The 19,881-nt window shown below is 36.6% G+C and overlaps 2 protein-coding genes across 4 annotated transcripts in view; one reads left to right on the forward strand and one right to left on the reverse strand.

Moving 5' to 3' along the window:
* The window catches only part of AOAH (acyloxyacyl hydrolase), a 67,652-nt gene extending 62,635 nt beyond the window's left edge, over positions 1 to 5,017 (forward strand). For both annotated transcript variants that reach the window (XM_010713032.4, XM_010713031.4), the window contains exon 22: positions 1,649 to 5,017. In XM_010713032.4, the coding sequence (XP_010711334.1) occupies positions 1,649 to 1,777 (129 nt within the window). In that variant the 3' untranslated portion in view covers positions 1,778 to 5,017. The remainder of the gene's footprint in view (positions 1 to 1,648) is intronic.
* Positions 2,988 to 19,881, reverse strand: part of ANLN (anillin, actin binding protein) — a 30,726-nt gene continuing 13,832 nt past the window's right edge. The window contains exons 15-25 of one of the 2 annotated variants that reach the window (XM_010713033.4): positions 18,564 to 18,690; positions 17,584 to 17,632; positions 17,448 to 17,504; positions 16,061 to 16,099; positions 15,695 to 15,716; positions 14,637 to 14,749; positions 12,994 to 13,047; positions 10,939 to 11,025; positions 9,383 to 9,490; positions 7,230 to 7,402; positions 2,988 to 6,840 (exon numbers count right to left, since the gene is read on the reverse strand). In XM_010713033.4, coding sequence (XP_010711335.2) covers positions 6,717 to 6,840; positions 7,230 to 7,402; positions 9,383 to 9,490; positions 10,939 to 11,025; positions 12,994 to 13,047; positions 14,637 to 14,749; positions 15,695 to 15,716; positions 16,061 to 16,099; positions 17,448 to 17,504; positions 17,584 to 17,632; positions 18,564 to 18,690 — 953 coding nt within the window. In that variant the 3' untranslated portion in view covers positions 2,988 to 6,716. The remainder of the gene's footprint in view (positions 6,841 to 7,229; positions 7,403 to 9,382; positions 9,491 to 10,938; positions 11,026 to 12,993; positions 13,048 to 14,636; positions 14,750 to 15,694; positions 15,717 to 16,060; positions 16,100 to 17,447; positions 17,505 to 17,583; positions 17,633 to 18,563; positions 18,691 to 19,881) is intronic. The other variant, XM_010713034.4, reaches the window with a different exon arrangement.

Consider the following 19,881-nt stretch of genomic DNA (forward strand, 5'->3'; position numbering starts at 1 on the left):
TTGCCCCAAGAAAAGACATCATGTTACACAATTTCCCCTATCCCTCTCCCCTACGCAACGTCCCTGATAATGAGGTCACAACCAACAAGAATCTAAGAGCTTCTACCCCACAGGTGTGACTCTTTGTGCACGAGCTCTGAATAAAAGAAAGTTTTCTTCTCCTGGCTTCTCCAGGCCCATCGTTACTTCAAAAGCACAGCATTACAAAGAAGTGCATGAAACTTCCCCAGAGGCTCCAGCCTGTTCCCAAATGTTGAAACTTTAGTTCAAAAACTTTGGTTCTATGAACCCATCTTGGCCCTTAACAAAACGGCTTTGTTAGCCCTGTTCAAGTCCCATTGATAATGTTAGCATGAGCTTTATGGCTGAAAGTAAAGTTACCGTATAATTGTAGAAGTTAAAACAAAAAATGCATTTAGCAAAGTGTGAAAACTTGTTTAAAGGCGAATCAGGCTGTCTCCTCTTTCCTTTCCTCCTGCCCTTGATGTTTTTCACCCTAGCAATACAGAAACAATTTCTCTCTAGTGAATAACTTCTAGGGCAAACACCCCATGAAAGGCAGAGCAATGCTGGTAGCGAGGAGAAGAGCTATTCTACCACTTCCAGCAGCTCTCCTGGGAAAAGGCTCTGTGAACTCAGAGAATCAGAGGTGGTTGGCTTTGAACCTGGACATAATTAGACCTCTTTTTTCACAGCACCTAGGGTTTCCTTATAGTATATCAGAGTGAATAGTTATTAGATGTATCAGAGGAACTCAAGAGCTTGAATTCCTTTGGACTAACAAGAGATTTATGCATTATATCCAAGCAGTGCTTTTGATAAACTTTCATAATTGTTAGGAGAATCAGAGCCTATGGTTTTCAAATAGAAGTCTGTTGCCCAGACATCATAGGTGTCAGGAAACCGTTGGAGACCTGGGTGCCTGCATTTATCATCTCTCTATTTTCCTGTAACTGACAAAAGACAACACATTGTTAATAGAAGGTGGAACTTCATGCTTGCAAATTGCATCCTAAAAGTATTTAATATAGTAATTTACATCTTAAAGAAACTTTTGGAGGTCATATCTTTATTTTCACTTTATTGGAAATGAGCATTTGTTGGTAAATCTAGTTTTTGCACTGGTCAGGGAGGTGCAGATACGCAATCTTTATTTTCATTGTTCAAATGGATTTTCCCCTGTGCAAGCAGCTGGATTGAACTTTTCTTTGAGGTTACAGTCTGTCATGTTTAGTCTGGAGAAGAGAAGGCTCAGGGGAGACTTGATTGCTAATTGCTTTATTGCTGAAAAAAGATGGTGGCGGAGGGGGAGGCAGGAGGGGGTCAGCCTCTTCTCCCAGGTAACAGTGCTAGGATGAGAGGAAAAGGCCTCAAGTTATGCCAGGGGACATTCAGTTCAGGTATTAGGAAACATTTTTTCTCAGAAAGACTGGTAATGCATTAGAACAGGCTGCCAGGGAGGTGGTAGAATCACTTTTCCTGAACCCAGTGGGGTTGGGTTGACTGTTGGACTAGATGGTCTTTTCCAACTTTAGTGATTCTATGTGAATATAGAGAGGAGTCTTCTTTCTGGTGGGTACTCCTAAGTATGAAATGTCTATGTTGTAGAGACACAAGAAATTGACAGTACTATCTGTGATGTTTGCAGATTGCTGCAGCCCTGGGAACAAGTGTTACCTGGCAGAAGGCACTACGCGAATGGCCTCAAGTGCTTGGAAAGGAGAATCCATTCAATGATCAGATTGAAGCTATATTCAAAGATCAAGGTGGACATTGATTCCCAGTTTGACAAAGCCATGTCTTATGGTGATGCTTCCGAGTACATTCCAGGAAACAAAATTATTAGAGACCAAAAAACAGAAAGAAAGGAAGAAAAGAGGAAGCAAGTTATCAGAGTCAAACTCTTCTGTTGTTCAAAATAGCAGTACAAAGAGGCAACAGTACTGAAGTTAGCACGACTGCACTGTTTTCAGCAGTGCATCTCAAACTGCAAAGTCATCCACCTGCACAAGTAGGCAAGTCTTTCTTTGGCACTTCAAAAATAAAAATAAAAAAAAATCAAAGGATACCTGCCAGCTAGACCACTTATTGTGCTGGTTTGGAAATCCAGAAGATTTTTTCAACATAGAGCAAACCTCATTGTTTTTCTTACAGAACATCGTTTCTGGTCTTTCCATTTGTATTGTTTCAACAACTAATCTGATCCCAAAAGGACGGGGGGCATTTTGTTACTATAAATTGTGTATGTGTAATTGCCCTGACTGTTAGTACATTATTTAGCTGCTATTTGCTTATTAAAGTGTGCCAGGAGTAACAAGGCACTAGGAATTAGAGTTGCCTGGCAGCATTAGGTCGGCCTGAGCACAAGTTCTCTTCCCCCCCATTAACAAGCTGGTAACCTTACAACCTTCAATGTATTTAACACAGATTACTTTTTAAAGCTCTAACATCTTCACTCTTCTGCTTCATAACAAACACAAGATGTTCTCTCCTGCTTGTTATGTAGGCATGCCCTCAGGAATTACCAAAGGTAACAGGCAGCTCTTACCTGCTCTACTTAATAAGTAGGATTGAGGACTGAAATAAAAGTGGTCTCTTTACACCAGCTCACCCAATATTGCTGAAGAAAAAAAAAAGAGAAAGAACGAACTTACTACCACAACAACAAAATATCCAATCAATAAAAATTAGAGACAGCTTTGCTGGTTGCATAAAGTTGTACTGATTACACATGGAAAATCATGGTAAATACTAAGTGCTAGCATGGCATGACTGAGCCCATCAGTTAGCCAAAGTTCGGGTGTACTTGGTCTTTTTTTCTGACAGTGTCCTCTGCATAAGGCTGTGTCAGCTGTGACCCAGCCCTGAGGCTGTTCGACAAACTGAATGAGGTGGCCTGGCTGTGCATGGACCTGAGCACTCTGGCTGTGTCTGCATCTACTCAGCAGTTTGAATAGGCAGACAAGGACTTGAAGGTGTTATAGATCTTTAGTTTGTTTTTTTTTTTTTTTTTTTTTAGTCAGTGCAACACCATTTATTATGGGACTTATGGGACAACTGTTAACATTTATAAAAATATTCTAGCTACCTGTTCTAGGAAATCAAGAGAAAATAAATTCTTTAATTGAATTATACTTACTAATAATGCTTCAATTCATTCAAGGCATTTAGGAGTTATCAAAATATCCACTGTCTCCCAAGAAACAGTTTGAACCCATCCTTCCTCACACATGCCTCTGCTATCAAGTGTTAGAGGTGGGAAAAGGAAACCTGCCTGCCTGCAGTACAAAAGCTCTCTGCCAAAGAGAATAGTGTTCAGTGTATGTGTGCCAAGCCAGCCTCCCTGTCTTTCATTAAAAGCACCACCAGGACAAAAGTCAAGTGCACCCACCTCTGGTTTTGCTATAGATCAGATACAATAGGACAATACCTATGGAACCGTGTCAGATAATTTCCTGTACCCCCATAAGGAAATGAAGCAATTAAAAAGGGGAGGAGAACAGCATGTGTTTAGAAGCCAAATTTTCAGGCAATCTCATTGCAAATCACTGTTTCATTTTAGGTTAGGTTTTAATAATGTCAATTAGGAGTTATAAAAGCTAGGGAAAATGAAGTTTCCTCAGTTAAAAAAAATTCATTGCCCAGAGCAAAGCGTTTTCCATTTGTAGAATTTCCTATTAGTAAACATCATGAGATTGTGAACCATAGAAAAAGCCTTCTTACAAAATTAGAACATCCTCTCAATCAAGAGACCTGAAACCTCCAAAGGCAAATCTCAAAGCTCTCAGATTTGCCCTAGCAGCATTACTGCTGTGTGCTTGATGCAGTCCTTGAGGGACTCCATAAAATGGGCTCGCCCTTGGCTGCAGGAGCCCTGAACAAACCTCATCCTCACGCCTCAGCAGCAAACTCTGCAGTTCAGCATTAAAATCAGGCTGGATGCAAAGATAGGATTTGTAACTGAGGCAGTAACTATTTGCAAATATAGCCTAACAACCCTCCTCTATATTTGTATCTCTGTTATTTAAAAGTATTTAAACAGTTGAAGATCTACATCCTCGACCATCAAACACTAGTAACTGAACACCATGTATTTTTAAATAGCTGATTCTGACAAAGCTTAATTAATCTAAAGCAGCAGCAAATGATGAATTGTACTCTGTTCCCTTAATTTAACTGTTTTGATGCTCAATTTGTTGATTATGACAAATGTTATTAGTAATTCCATTTGTGTTTTACATGAACTTAATGCTTTGTCATCTGAGTTATTTTTGAAAGAAAGAAAACTGCATCTGTATCTACCAGGAGCTATTTGAATGCCCTTGGTCTGGCTTCTTCCAAAAGGCTCAACTAAATACAAAAAAAGTTCCAACCGGTAGGGCAGACAGCTCTCGCCCTTCAGTGACATTTGTCTGAATCTTTTCAAACCCTAGAGCTGTATTTGGCTTTCCATTTCATCAAAAACAGATAAAATCCTAAAGGCCCTGCATGGTCTACGCAGTAGAAAGAGCACAATCACTTTCTAGTATTAAGAGTAAAAAAATTTAAGTAGAATGATTGCTCTTGTATTTCTGCTTTCGACATTTATCAAGGCTTCAGTGCACCAGCAGCCAAAATAACATAGAAACTTACTCCCCTCACACCAGCTTTCCTTGCTCCCTCATGCCTACCTTGTAATGCCCAGAAAACAGACCACTGCTGTTTCTGAGAAAGAAATGTCACTGCTCACCTTTAGAAGAACCAGGGAAGTCTGACAGAAGGTTCACAGCAGCATGGTTCAAGAGTGTAACTGGAGGCTTTTTGTCACATGCTTCTGCCTGCAGTAGTACAGGTGACCATCACATGCAGCTTGTGCTTGGAACCCACCATCAAGGCCAGCTTTTCTATCTTGTATAAACTGTAACAGGTGACAAGTTTCCTTGTTGAGAATATTTTTCAGCTTAGGCAATGAAATACAAATACTAGTTTCTATAATGGTTAATAGTCTTTTTAACCTTAATAAAAGTATGCCACTTACCTTTATGTTTATAGACTCTTGCTTCATATCTAACGATTTTTATTAACATCTTCTTGGAAGAATAAGGTGAGTGGATGGTCTACCATGTATCCATGGATTAAATTTACTCTTCCTCTGTTTATGTTGTACTGCTACTCTGCTGTCAAAGTCTCTACCTTAAGAGAAAAGAAGCATTTCTCCTTGTTGCACTCAAACTGGTCTGGTCTCTAGCAGCCTCTACATCCAGATGTTTTATTCCAACCAGTTCATGGTAACTGCCAATCAATAATTTGGTCTCCCATTGCAAAACTCAATGCCAGGTACCCCTGAGGCAACATCTTCCCAAATAAAGATTTCGGGATACATATAGTGAATAGAATCCTTTCCCAAACATTGTGTGGAGTCCATCTTCTCTTCTTTAGCCTACAAACTAGTGTCTCAAATGCATAGATGACATTAGAAGTAGTTACATAGCGTTTTATTTTTTTTATTTTAAAAGGATAAAATAAATCTCAATACATAATTTGGAAATATTTAAAGACATTGGATAAAAGGAAAGTAGATTTAAAAGCAAAAGTACAAAAGTGGCAGTTTAAGGTACAGAATTTAGTGTTTCAAGTATGAAAATACGACAGCTAAACAAGTATTCCACTACTGCATTTGTAATAGTGGGGTAATCAGATAGTATTTCACTAAGAACAGTGAAAAGCTGTGAAAATAGCAGATTTTAACTGAGTAGTTTTGGCATTTTATGATGGGTCTGTAGTACTGTTTTTATATGCAATTACAGACATTTATGGCAGGAGGAAGACCCATACTTTCTGCCAGAGTATTAGTTGGTAGATAGCAGCTTTATAGTGTCTTACAGAAAAAGCTATTTTACAACCTATTCCTGGCCCTCAAATGGAGTAGAATTCAAGCTTGGACAAACTGTGAGGTCCAGGAAATACTAATGTACACAACCCTAAAGCTAAAATTTATTTTTAATATAGCAGTCCTAACAAAAATATTCAAGACCTTTCATTTCTATCAAAGTGCAATATACTGCATACATAATTCCACACCTGTAAACGACATAGCATACATGTCATACACTTATCCATACCAGTTTGTACGAGAAACAACAAAAATATTTAAAACAAAAGAAGCATGAGTATTGTGAATATCTCCTGTTCTGAGCACAAAGATATTGTGCAAGCAAGAAATGCCTATATTGCATGCTTTAGAATAAAATTTACTATTAATTTCTATGCCTGATCATTATGAAAAAACCCTCCAACAATAAAGTTCCTGCTTCAGCACCTTTCTTCTCAGAGAACTCTGAACTACTCATTCAGGGAGCTGAGTTAGCTAGTTAGCTTGTGTTTTCACTAGCTCCTCCCTGGCCCTGAGACCTGAAGTGCGATTTCCTGCAATAATTTAGTTTTTTCAAGAAGAGAATGTACTTAGCTAAAAACACATCCCAAAAGTTATATAAATATTTAGCACATTTAGAAACAGCTAATTGCTTCCCACTATACTCAAAAGCTATGAAATAAGTTTTAAAATCTTTAAAGTGAGACAAAAATACTGCATAACAGCCCTATATAAAGGTATGTACTCTCTCAAATTTAAAGCTTAAGTGATCCAGATGACTTTCCACAGATTTTTAATTTTTTTTTCCTTTTTAGTTCACATGGCCTTTTGCATAGGTATTTTCTTCATGTTCTCCTTCCTGCGGTTAAAGCTTTCCAATTGGTTTGTAGCAAGCATCAGGTTGCCACATACGAAGGTCAACAAGAACTTGATTTAGCTTTTGCATCCAAAGGTTACGTTCTTCCTTAGTATCAGCAGATAGCCAATTCCTAAAAAGCAAAGAACAATGAATTAGACATCTCCCCCTTCTTCTACATAGGGAGTCAGAAAAAGGTCAAGCTTATCTACAAAATCCCAAATAGCAAAGGAAAAAATGAAATCAAGTATTCCAGAACTCCGTTAAGTTCCAGTAAACCACCTGGCATTTCTACTTTTAAGAACAGAGAACTCAGCATTTCCAGAAGATTGAAGCGTGATAATAAGACAAAACAAGACTAAGAGTGAACAAAATTTAAGTGTGATCCCCAAAATCTAAACATTTAAATGAGTGCTGCATCGGCGTGCCAAAATTGTAAAGCTATATTAAAACCATGACGTAAGGTAAGACAATCCCTCCCTTTCCATAAACCACATGAGGTTCGTGATTTCATCCACTTACTTTGTAACACAGAGCGTGTCTCTGCATTGGCTGACAAGAGTCTCTTTATCATCTTCCCTCTGAGGACGGACAGTTATTAGTTCAAAGGTGTTGGGTCGGGCACAGAACTCCCTGTTGACTGGCTCAATCTGACGATTAGTGCAGTTAGCCAAGTTTATCCGGCCCAAAGGATGCTGAAAGTCAAGTTCACTCATCAGTAAAGAATGCTGCTATGATTAATTCTGATCATGTTTTAACAATTTTTTTTTTAAATGAATTCTCTCCCCCAATAAATAGAAGTATTCTACTTTGCACATTGAAAAGAGCCAAAGGTGAGGAAAAACACAGACAGTGGAATACACACTTCCATATACAATACAGTTAACAAATCTACCCCTCTAAGGCTTAGACTTTAGAAAGATATATTCACACTTTTTCAAGAGAAGCTTTGCTTTTAAACTCTCATTCAAGAGAACTTCATAATAAAATCTAAACTGATTGAGCAAATGCTATCAAAGCCACAGAAAGCAAGAACTTTAAGGATGCTTGCATCATTCCTGTCAGAGTCTATAAGCATATGGATTCATCTTTAAACATGCAACTAATGCACTTAGCTGCAGAGTCTAGCTGCTTCAGCTCCCTCTGTAGTTAATGGCTAGCCACTTTTAAGGAGGATTTTAATTGTCAAGGTGGTTATCCCTTTTCATTGACTACAGAGAGGTTCAGCTATACAACTAAAGTTACAGATCTCTTCCAATTCATCACACCTACAGAATACATCACAAGCAGCTCTTGAGCAGGAGAAAAGCTTGCTTTTTAATGGGAACAGTCACTAAACATGGATAGTTAATATAATTTAGGTTACAGGAAAAAGGATAGCTCCATTTCAACTAAAATTAAGAAAGAATATATCCATCAGAATGTGTATTCCCAACATGTGAAGCTTATTTTATTTAAAATGTCATCATTTAAAGCAATAATTGCCCAATACTGATATTTCTGAGCTATGTCTACCATGCATGATAGAACAGCCATAAAACACTAAAAGAGAGATTTTACCATTGCTGTGGAGAGTAGTCAGGTATATTCTTTTATATACCTGTATCATTCTTTTAATATATCTCTGTTACTCTAAAAAAGATAAACCTAGAACATTTTCAAGAACAGAACAGCCTGGAAGGCAAACCAAAGCAGCTTTGCTGAATTAAAGGAGAATAAGATTTATCATATCGATTTTTAGCTTTTTTAAAAAATATTATTATTACATTACATTAAACAGATTACTTTCCTCTCTCATGGCAAGGAAACAGAGTACACTGATATTTTGGCAAATATCAGCATTTGGTCTTCCTTTGTTAGCTGGAAAGAAACTAAATTCAGGCATCTGGACTGGCATAGAAGATCCATAAGAACCAGAGTTTGTCACATTTGGGGGGAAGAAGTGCTGTGCCAACAAACAAGTATTTAATGGTAAGCTGCTTAAGTTAGTCAGAAAAACCCTCTTGAAAGCAATCCTTATAGAAACTTGAAATGTTTCAGTGCATATTGCAGGAAAGGCTAAGGAGACACAAGGTTCACCTTAGTGACAGATGAACCTCTCTGATTTGGCTCATTAGCCAGACAATAACACAGGTTTATGTAAGAGCCACTTAAAAGCACCAATTTCAGCTATAAAAGAGAGATCCAAGAAAGCAGCAACTGCAAACAACACAGTCCATAATTACAGCCATGCTTATACAGTATAGAAAGGTTGTCCAATCTCACCCTTCACTATATTGAGTGTTAAAGTCAATGTTTAGTCTAAAATTTAGGGCAACTGGATACAGCCTGCTTATTAACCTGTACAAACTTGGTCAATTTCAATTAAATAGCCTCTGCATTACTAATTTGACAAATACAGTAGGAAGTTTTAAGGCTAAAAGGGTAATTTAATACAGATTTTCTACTACTTTTCCCCTTCCCCAACAGATAAAACAGTCAGTTTCTACTTTTGCCCTTGTTTATGTCAAATTTATGAAGACAAGCCTTCTCCATCCCCCAAGGAAGCTTTAGAAGTTTGAATCTCCTGCTCTGTATGTAATTACCTGAAACCTTAAGTATGAGTTATTAAAAAAGATCAGCAAATACATGAAGTATTACAGAACTTCAATCTTGAGCTTTATGACCAGTACTACCTTCCGTTTTTCATCATCTGGGTACGTCCAGTAAGATATACAGTTTCCAGAAAGCACACACCACCGCCTGTGCCAAGCTCCAAATCCACTAACATCTTCAAACATAGTCTTGTAAAAGAGAAAAAAGTGTTAACGTTATACTTTCAGTTTGGTCTGTACTCAACTACTTTTTTCCTGCAGAATGGTTCTGCCAATAAAACCCTTCACTGCAGTAAGCTTAAGTAGGAGAAAATACCTACTGGGAGAGACTTCTAATATATACTTATTTTCCAGATAGACTGTTGCCTTTTGATCAAAATGCACCTATCACTGCTATTTCAAATGACTAGATTTTTAATATTGACAATGTTAAGCATTCCCTTTATTTTCTGATAACGGAGGGTAGCACATAAAAGACACTTTCTCAGTGGTTCACAAACCACGTACTAGTATAGCACAAGCTATTCTGGTTACATATTTAAGTCATCTTGATTTACAAGTTAGGATCACAAAGCTTATATCTGGCTATTCTGCAGGCTACATTCAGGATTCCACACAGTTTAAAAGAAACTAAAAAATAATCTTAAATATTTTTTTGGCAGTTTATTTTATAGGAGACAGGATTATGCTTATTTCAAGGCCCATTTCCTTAGTATTTCAATGGGAAGTTTGTCTCCCTTCTCTCCCTGATTCTTCATGAACTTGTACAAAACATTTTTCTCCAATTAACTTTCATATCTTGTTTTCTACTTTTCATAATTTAGATTATACATTTTTAATAAGGCAGGGAGTTTCCAAACCTTCACTTTGGAAAAAAAGTAATACATACACGTAAAACCTGGAGAACAGTGCAACAGAAGTAAACAAATGTGTTTTAAAAGCAGCATACAAAACATGGGCTATCAAACACTACAAGCATGCAAAATGTTTGCATCTAATCAAAGCTGAACAGACTTTATTAAGGAGACAATTGCTTGAAAAAAAAATTATGAAAACACTAGAGTAAAGACAGTTTAATGGCTTGCTGAAGTATTTTCATAACATATTTACTGCCATCTGCTGGATACAACCTCAACAACTCCATCTGTTAGACCCAAGCATATTTTCCAAAGCCCAGATTCAGAGAGAGAACTGCTTAAGGTGTCTCTAGAAAGTAGCTTAAGTAAAAGTCTGTGCACACAGTGAAGTAAGCATCTTTTGCTAGAGATAATCTGTTCATACCAAAATCTAAGATTTTGGTCTCCTAAGAGCTTCTGGCAGTGAAATTAGAATCTCATGTCACATACAAACTATAGCAAAGGAAGTTGAATTGAAGTTTGGAATAACAAGCAAGCTGTTAAGAAGAAAAATGTATATAACTTAAGATGTGAATAAAAGGGAACAGTAGTAAAGACAGCTTTAATTTAGGCTGACATAGAAGACAAAAGAAAGGTTTTGGGGTTTGACTCAGGAAGAACAAATATAGTCAGCTTTGTTTACTATCACCACAAATATATATGTGAAGTTAAAATAATGAAGTGAGTATATTTAGTAAGACTTGCTGTTTCCAAGGAAGGAAACTGAAGTGAATACTTTACCAAGAACCCTTTTTCCTCCACAGAAGAGTCCACTTGGCATTTTAACTTTAGATATATATGACCTTCCAAAGGAGACAAAACAGGAACCTGCAAAAGGGTAAAACAATTAGTCAGCTAATTTTGAGACTCTCCAACATCTGCTCTAGAACTCAAGCAAGCCACCTGCACCAGCACGTTAGCATTGTCTTGTTCTTAGGACCTCCAGCCAGAAGAAAGTGGTCAGCCTCAAGCAAGACAGTAATAATCACTGATTGTTTCAAGTTCATTGAGAAGGTTTGAAAGACTTTTTGCTTTTTAGCTTACTCAGGATGTACACACAAGCATGCTTCTATCTAGAAGCAACAGGCAACCCAAGCACTGTTATAAACAACACATGGCAGCAGTCCACATCCTGCAAGCTTCTGCCTCGGTTTGACCTTAAGCTGCTTGGAAAATATCAAAGTGAGCTCAAAAAGGATTGGTACTTGGATGCTATAGGCACTGTTGGTAGATATTGATGTAGTTATGACTATGCAGATAAATATTTGTACAAAAAAGCCTAGAAGGGGAAAAGTAATGAAAGCAATTTTTCCTGAATGGCATTCAAGTTGCTAAAGACCTGTGCTAAGTAATCTTTAATGAGATTCCAAACCCTACCTTCAGTCACTAAGGAAAGTAGATTAACTACTGTACCAGAGGCTGGTGGAGGGTAGCTCAGTTTCCAAGAAGCTTGAAGAAGAACATGCAATAAAAATTAACTTTGGACTTCCCACAGCCCCTCCATGCACAGCATCCCAATTGCAGTGAGTGCTCCTGTCACTACTATCAAAAGAATTTAAAAAAAAAAAAATCACAGTCCTTACATTTCTGCAGGCAAAAAGACAAGTTGCTAATTAAAATAAAGAATTTGCAGAGCACTCCACGTATAGTATGTTGTTGCTATCAGAACAAGAAATACTTAATACTATTTTATGTCAGACAGAAGCACTTTGGAGATTTGGAGAAGCATATTAGTAAAGAGCTGTGTGACAATAAAGCAAAAAGGTTGTATGGCAAACCAAACTTCTGAGTTATGCAGAGTGTACAACACTATTAGTAAACTTAAAAAGGTTTCAGAACATCCTCCTATTCATATAATAAGAGAATGTTATATTCCAGTCAGCAATAAATCCCTTTCAAGACAAAGTGGAGACAAAACTGGGGGGGGAAAAAGCTATCTGTTGAATAAACAGCTAAATGAGGAGTCCCTGACTAGGCTAGCTTGCATTCTGGTGTGATCATACAGGTATCTGCCATGAAAAGAAGCTGGTTTGCTGAAACAGAAGATTATCTGTAAAGAATTTCATGATAACCCTCAAGTCATTAAATTCATCACTTTCTTTTCTCAAAATTAAGGAAAACTTTTCTGAGATTCAAGCAGAGTTAACTACATAATGCTACTTTCAGAGATAAGGAGCAATTATTTAAGTATATTTGATGTAATTCCTAGAAACCTAATAATGCATGCACCAAGCAAAATATTTCAGTTATAAATTTGTGTACAGGTAGGAACTTCACTTTTTGGGTACTTCCAAACTTTTGTCCTCTTTAAAAAAGATTTAGTTTGACAAAAATTAGAACTGCTCACAATGACAGTAAGTTGAGTTAAACCAATATTTAGGTTGCTAGTGTCTTTTTCCACGGCCCCTCATCAGCAGAGTAGCTGATTTTACATTTCATGCAGTTCATCAAGAATTTGGCTTAGATTTCCTGACTAGCAGTATTTAAGAGGCATCAATTTGATTCAAAGCCTCCCTCTAGTGATCTAGAAAGACAAGACACACAAGTTAAGGAAAGCCCTAAATGTTTTAAATAAAAATTCTTGCAGCATCCTCAGCATTGTACAATACAAGGAGTAGAATTCTGGTTTTAAAGGCTCCCAGCATCTTGTTATGTTTGCTTATAAGCTCTTGTAAGCATTTTTTTTTTTTCCTAAGAATTTTCAAAACATGCAGAAGATCAGAGGGCAGACATAAGCAACATGCACTAGAAAGCCAGATTCCTATTTAGTGATAAACACTAAGCAATCATAGCAACCTTGTCCCGGAACATATAGCTCAACAGCTCTCTTTCCTCCCCTTCAAAATTCATCTATGGAAAAAAGAAAAATGCTCAGCATTGTGAGAGTTTAAAAAAAAAAAAAAGAAACCTTAAGAAATAAAAGAGGGTGTGGGGAACAGTTATACAGGAATTGATTTTTGTTCTTTCTAGTTTTAGAAATGCATATAAAATGAAAACCAAAACCCATTGAGTTAGAGGTTGATTTCCTATTAGAAATATATGGAGTAAGTTTATAAGCAGATGTTTAGTGCAGTCAAAGGCCAAGGTAAAAATGAAAGTCTGCAGGGATCATAATTTCACAAAAGCTCTCCAACAAAAAGGGGGATTCTTATTCACAGCTGTTGAAGTTATGCACCTGGAAACATTTAACTAAGCCATGTTTTCCCTAGAAATCTAGGTAAACATTGTGCTTGTACTCATCCAGCCCAGTGTACCATCCTAAAGATGAATCTAAAATGGTTCAAATCCAGACTGTCAAATATAAATTAAAAGCTGTTTCCCCTAATCCTCAGAACAAGGGGTTTCCAATGACTAAACCACGTGCCAAGTAAGACTTAAGCATAGCTCTTGCTAAGAAGAATATTTATGCTGAAGACTCAAGATCAGTACTTTAATATAGCAGCAGTGCCATTCAATTATAAGTTCTCAGACAGTTTCAAAAAAGGAATCTGGATCTATATGTAGAAGGTAAACCTTCTGAAAATCAAATTGAGATTGCTCTGAGATTGTTTTTAAGCTTGTGCACAAACCACTACTCTTATAATCTCGTCAGAAGCTCTTGTTGCAATACTACTATCATCACAATATGTTAGTTAGAATTCTAAGAATTTATTTTGATACTGCTGTTTGGACAGATAAAATTGCAATTCAGTGCCAGTATAAACTGTAGTTTGTGAATTAACTTATGCTAGTTTTAGGACAGCTGCTGGCATTAACCTAAAACTATTTTAACGTTTAAGATATTACAAGGTTAGAGTTTCCAATGCAAGAATGTAGTTTTTCTAACTTGCAATGGCAAGAGCCAATAAAGTTATTTGGACAAAGGACTAAGAATATAAAACTTGGTAATAGCTCTTGCAAAAAAATATTGCTTGTTTCTAAATGGTTAGTTGGGTTATGAAAGGAAACTCATACTCTTATCTGAATTCATACTGAGGTTTTAAAGTCATTTAAATGCAGAGAACTTTAAATACTTCATCATCATTACAACACAGTACCTTATTTATCTATTCAGTAATAAGCCATTGATTAGCATAAGACAGTAAAAGCAACAAACAGCATGAAGTCTGTACACAAAGATGTCAATTGTACACATCAGTTTTGTCAAGGACAGCAATCAGTACCCAAATGGTGACATTAGCTTTGCATAAGCACACTATGCACTGATCTTGCAGAGAAAACACCTATCAGGATAGCATGCCCTTCTTTCTGATGCATCTTAAATTGATGTTTCAGTCATTTGAAGCTAAAAATCAGTAAAACCACTTGTGTTCATACATACACGTGTATATAATGTTTTGCATTCTAGAAAATCTAGGTAATTTTACCTGGGAACAGCAAACTCATTCTTTTTTTCTAGTGGCACGTGATTATCTTACAAAGACAGTAATCTCCATTACCTTGTCCAGTGCAAATTTGGCATGTCCTACAGACGACAGCGATAGCTTGTGGGATCCAACAAGGATGAAATTAGTAGTGCGTACAGCGTTAGGGCCACCTGGACTGGCCATGGCTGTGGAGAAAAGTTCAAGTCAAACTGTAACACTACACACAACCAAGTTGCTCTAAGGTGTAGGCAGGCTCTATCTGTAATACTGTGCAAATGCTCTACTCGATACACCAGAAGCTCTCTTTGCAGCATAGCCCAGGCAGAAATCTTTGTACACTCCATTCCTCTGCTCTAGGATCCTTTCTTTTAGTAAAAGGCTTTGAAACGTTCGCAGAGGATGAGATACCTCATCTCAAAAGGCCTCAGGGGAAAAAAAAGCAGCCTAGGGCATACTGCAAAGCACATATGACCTGCAGTAGGAACTTGAGAAGTTAAAGAGATTTGAAGTGATAACACTGCAGTTTTCAGAACTTGACCAACTATTTCTCTGCACTGTATCAACAGAAACAAGCCCTGTAGCTCAGGCACAGGAATCAGACTAGCTGCAGCAGTTTTGTAGACATTTCAAAGCTTGCTCATGAACTTATTATTGCTGCAGTTTGTACTAAGGACATCAAGTACCTGATGCAAGTTAGACAAGCGTATAACGCATTTCAGTCATGTCAGAGAAACTGAGATGTTGCTGTCCTTCTTGCCAAGTGTTTTAACAATATGTTTGGTTTTTGACACTACAGAGAAGCAAAATTTCATAATCTGATCATATATTTAAGAATTTCCAAGTTTATTCTATATTAGTCTGATATCAAAACAATTTAAGACTCAGAACTTGTTTGAGTTCATCTTCATAGGAGGAACTTTAACCACAGGCATTAGATACAAGATATTAACTTTAATTCTGCAAAGAGAGCTTCCACTAATCATAACTCAGACATGCCAATGGTAACTGACATTGACATTTTCTCTTTATTACATGGAATTATTATATTGCAAATATTATTTACTGATACACTGCTTTTGATAGTAAAGCTGCTTATTCATCTTGGTATAAGATGTTTAGATTTTGCTTACCTGGAGTAAGAAGGGTGCTTTTCTAGAAAGAAAAAAACAAAAACTTAGTGAGAAAACAGTTGGAGAATTTCTACAGAAGACTAAGCTAGGTTACAGAGAAACTAGTTTTGAAGTTTTCAATATTTAAAAACAACTAGAAAATGAATTCAAATAAAAATGTACTAACTATATTTTCAACATTATTTAGAGCTGTCACCAATTTCTTCAGCTTTCTTGAGCTGACGTTGAAGAGTTTGATAGAAATCTGCACTGTTACAGTTTCAAGTAAGGGACATAAAAGCCTGATACAGATACAGGCTCACATGCGGAAATACAGCCTTTGGTAGCTGTACACAGAGCTTGTTACAGTGTTACATTCATACTTACAGAGGTAATAGATGTTAATAATCTCTTTGGAGTGATAACCTGCAAAAGAACACAAGAAAATGAATGCATTTGGATTTCAAGCTACTGTAACTGTTCTTACATTGCCATGAAAATTATATTTTAAGACTTAGCATTTAAATTAATTTTAAATAGATGCTAGCTCTTGTTATAAGTCCTTGTGTTTATTGAACCCAGACTCAATGCAACAGCTCGGAACGCATAGCATGCACTTGAAAAAGCAATCTTAATAGACATTTTTCCTTCCTGTAATAAGTAAATGCAACTTGTTAACAGTAGATGATAACAGCACAAGTATAGAGCCATTCAATGTCCAGCTTGTTGTCTATTATCTCTATTTTCATGTGAAAGTATCAAAGTTTAAAAAAGAGATAGTTATTAGAAATTAGAATTATATATATGTATCTGTTCTTGAACCTGAAAGATGAAAGCAGGTACAAGATGCCATTAGCCCTGTATTAGCAAGAGTGCCACAAAAACATTTAGTACTAAGTGAAGGTTCCTGTAAAATACTGCACAAGAAAGCAATTTCCTAGGCTTCTTAACTAGCCTTATTAGGGGATAACATGAGAGTATGTTTTCACTATGCAAAACGAAAATAAAGTTCCTTTTCTTTAAAAAAAAAAAATCACTATTTTCTCTGGTATGGGATTTTAGAATGTATCCCATTACCTTTGAAAGACACTCAAGTTTTTCACTTTTTTTTTTTTTGCAGACTGACAGATATCTTTAAAAGAAGGAAATAGGACCTAAAACAGGCAATTAATGCACATCCAACTATTGGAATGGCGAATGAAAAACACCACAAGCCACTGGCATGTTGAGGGCTAACAAAGCCTTAAAGCACAAACACCTGAAACATGCATGTTATTCATGCTTAAATGCTTACTTCCAAGAGATTCTTAAAACAACACTTGCTTTAAAAATAAGCAACTATTGCTTTTACTTAATATTAGGAAGAAAAGCATTATAGATGCTCAATAGAGCTTTAGGGCCAACAGAATTGCAGAGTAGGGCATACTGACTTGTGGATTTTATGTTAATTGGAGAATAAGAGCACTAAATCACTACCAGAAACAACCATATATTAGATATATATTTTTTCATTCTGCATTTTGCAGAACAATTAAGAATCTTTCTTCACTTTGTCCCCCAATATATTTTAAACCCTAAGTGCTGCAAGCCCAAACCACTAATACCTGCAGGACTGCATAACTCAGCTGTTACTGCAGATCTTCTTACAAAAAAGAAGAGGAGAAAAAGCAAGAAACAGATTGTTTAAAACTATTAGTCAGTTCTTCCTGAATACTACAGTTGTCTTAGTGTACCCTCTTGATATACAACACAATGAATTTTGTGTTCCATTTACCTTAGATTTATTTGCCTTTTTCTTTTTATCAGTGCCTGGAGCTTCTTTTCTCTGCACCTACGAGGCAAAAAGGTATTAAGAAAGTACAACACATCATTTTCCCTTCCACATCCTCTTGACACGGGCCAATACATACCAAACTGTAGACTTCTATAGTTATTTCAAAATCATTTGATACATCATGCCTAAAAGGGATGAATGGGAAAAACATGTTAAGCCACACACTGCTGAAAAGATGGTTTTTGGGTTTTTTTTGCTGTTGTTACTCATTACTACTTCCCTCCTCCTCCTCCTCCTGATCCCTCAAATTCACCAAGGAATAGCTAAGAATACCTAGACTCTACTCAAAAGAATCCTAGCCATGGTGCTTACTAATAGCTAGTATTTCTTATTAGTAAACATTAGGTTGCCCCTGGAGATCTGAACTCCTTTCATTTCTACAACAGCAGTGCCCAGTGCAAGCAAGCAGTGTTGCTATTCCAAAGACCTCAGTATGATACTACTCAAAGTTGCTTTCTAGAACTCCATGAAAGAAAGTAGAGAGAAGGCAGGGGTAGATAGAATACATCTACCATTTCTCAGAGCATACTCTTCAGTCCGCTGCTGGCAAAAGTTTCTAGAATACAGACTGCTTTTGCAGTAATTAGCCTGTAGTGAAAACTACAGTTGCATTGCACTTGAAAAACCTGAGTTAACTTATTTTCAAAGACTTAAATCAAACATCCATTTGAATTCACATCTTTTCAGCTAACATTTGAGAATTAATTTTAGTTTTAACAATCTTTTCTTTCCCCCCACCCTTCCCCCCTCAAGACACCAAAACCAAATAGCTATATGAAGTGTTAGTTGCTGCAAAGAACCCTCAGGAAAAGTAATTCATCTGTCATTACAGTTAATCCGGGAGAGAGCCATAGAAAAAGCAACAAATTAGTTTGTGGTATAAACTTAGATTACCCTTTTAAAAAGTACATTTTGGATATTTCTTATAATAAGATGATCTCACTCAATTTGTTTGCAGAATAAGGCAAATATGAAGGTTTTCAGTGACATTTTTATATATGCTCCATCATCAGAGATGGAGTAAGTTCCAAAATACTATTTTGTACTTATACTTACATGGTAAATGTTGTAGTAAAAGTAAGAGCATCTCCATTCAGGGAACTGGCAGTACTTGCTAAGGGAGTTGCAACCATGTTTTCTGCTCCAGATCTCAGAATTATCACATAGTAGTAGTTGGCTGCTTCTGTAAATACATTTCAGGTGTGCATTTTCTTTATTCAAGAGTTGTTCAAGTATCTAAAAGTCCTTCAGTACTGCATTACTATTAAGTGTGCCTGTTTCACCCAATTTAAACACCTTGTGTTAATCAAGATTTGCTTACAAGCTCAATCTGAATGCAACTTGTTTTTCCTGTGGTATCCATTGGTAGAATCATCTCCACAGAAATCACAAGTGCATTAGTGTCTGGGACTTTTCAAGCCAGACCTATACTACCCTGTGCACGAGACAAAGGAGGATGAACTTGCAATCAGACTCAGTGATTAATCTTAGTTCCCTATCCTCTATGCCTACCAGCTTAGCAATACATCAGCTTTTGCTACTGCCCATCTTTTTTTTTCCCCCTCTCCCATCCTATGAATGAATTGATACCAAGGCAACTTATTTCCCCTGACTTTTCATGTAACAGGGAGAAAAAGAAAGACCACCACCACAAGAGCACATTTCAATAGCATCAGATATTTGAAGGTTTAGGAGTATCTGCAGCAAGTTGATAAGCTTGCATAATATTATATCATATTAAAAACAAAAGTTTAGTTGCTCTGCAGTAGAGGACAAGTCTCAGCCTTCAGAATAACTGGCCTAGAGTCCATTGAATTGTAGCCTTTATATTTGATGCTTTCTTCAGAAATAAAAGTGATTTATAGAGTTTGTTCTGGTGCAAATGCTGTACTTCCAGAACATATTCTCTATTACAAGGAGTATTTAGAGCCATAGAATCGCTCAGGTTGGAAAAAACCTTAAAGATCATCAGGTCCAACCACAACCTTAACCATACTACCCTAACAGGAATTACTGGCAAAAACTAAGTCATTCTGTATTAAACAAGCTTATAACAGGAGAAATCTGTTTACATGGATCTCTCTCTCACACAACCACAACACATCAAGAGATTAAATTATGTCAGGTGTTTCCATTCATGTTCTTGGCAATACAAACATTTTATGTCCTTCCTAATATACATTTGAAGATATTAAAACTTAATTTACATTTTGCAATACAGTTAATGAAGAAAACAAGAAAGGCTACATACGCATTCATTAATAGTAGTTTTGGAACAGATATTAAACAAGAACTGTTCAGTAACTTTTGCTCTTACATTTAAGTGAGGTACAAAAGGAAGAACCTGTCAGAATTATCCAGCTATAATGAAATT

The sequence above is a fragment of the Meleagris gallopavo genome, chromosome 6, assembly GCF_905368555.1.
Source record: "Meleagris gallopavo chromosome 6, MGAL_WU_HG_1.1, whole genome shotgun sequence".
Classification (NCBI taxonomy): Eukaryota; Metazoa; Chordata; class Aves; order Galliformes; family Phasianidae; genus Meleagris; species Meleagris gallopavo.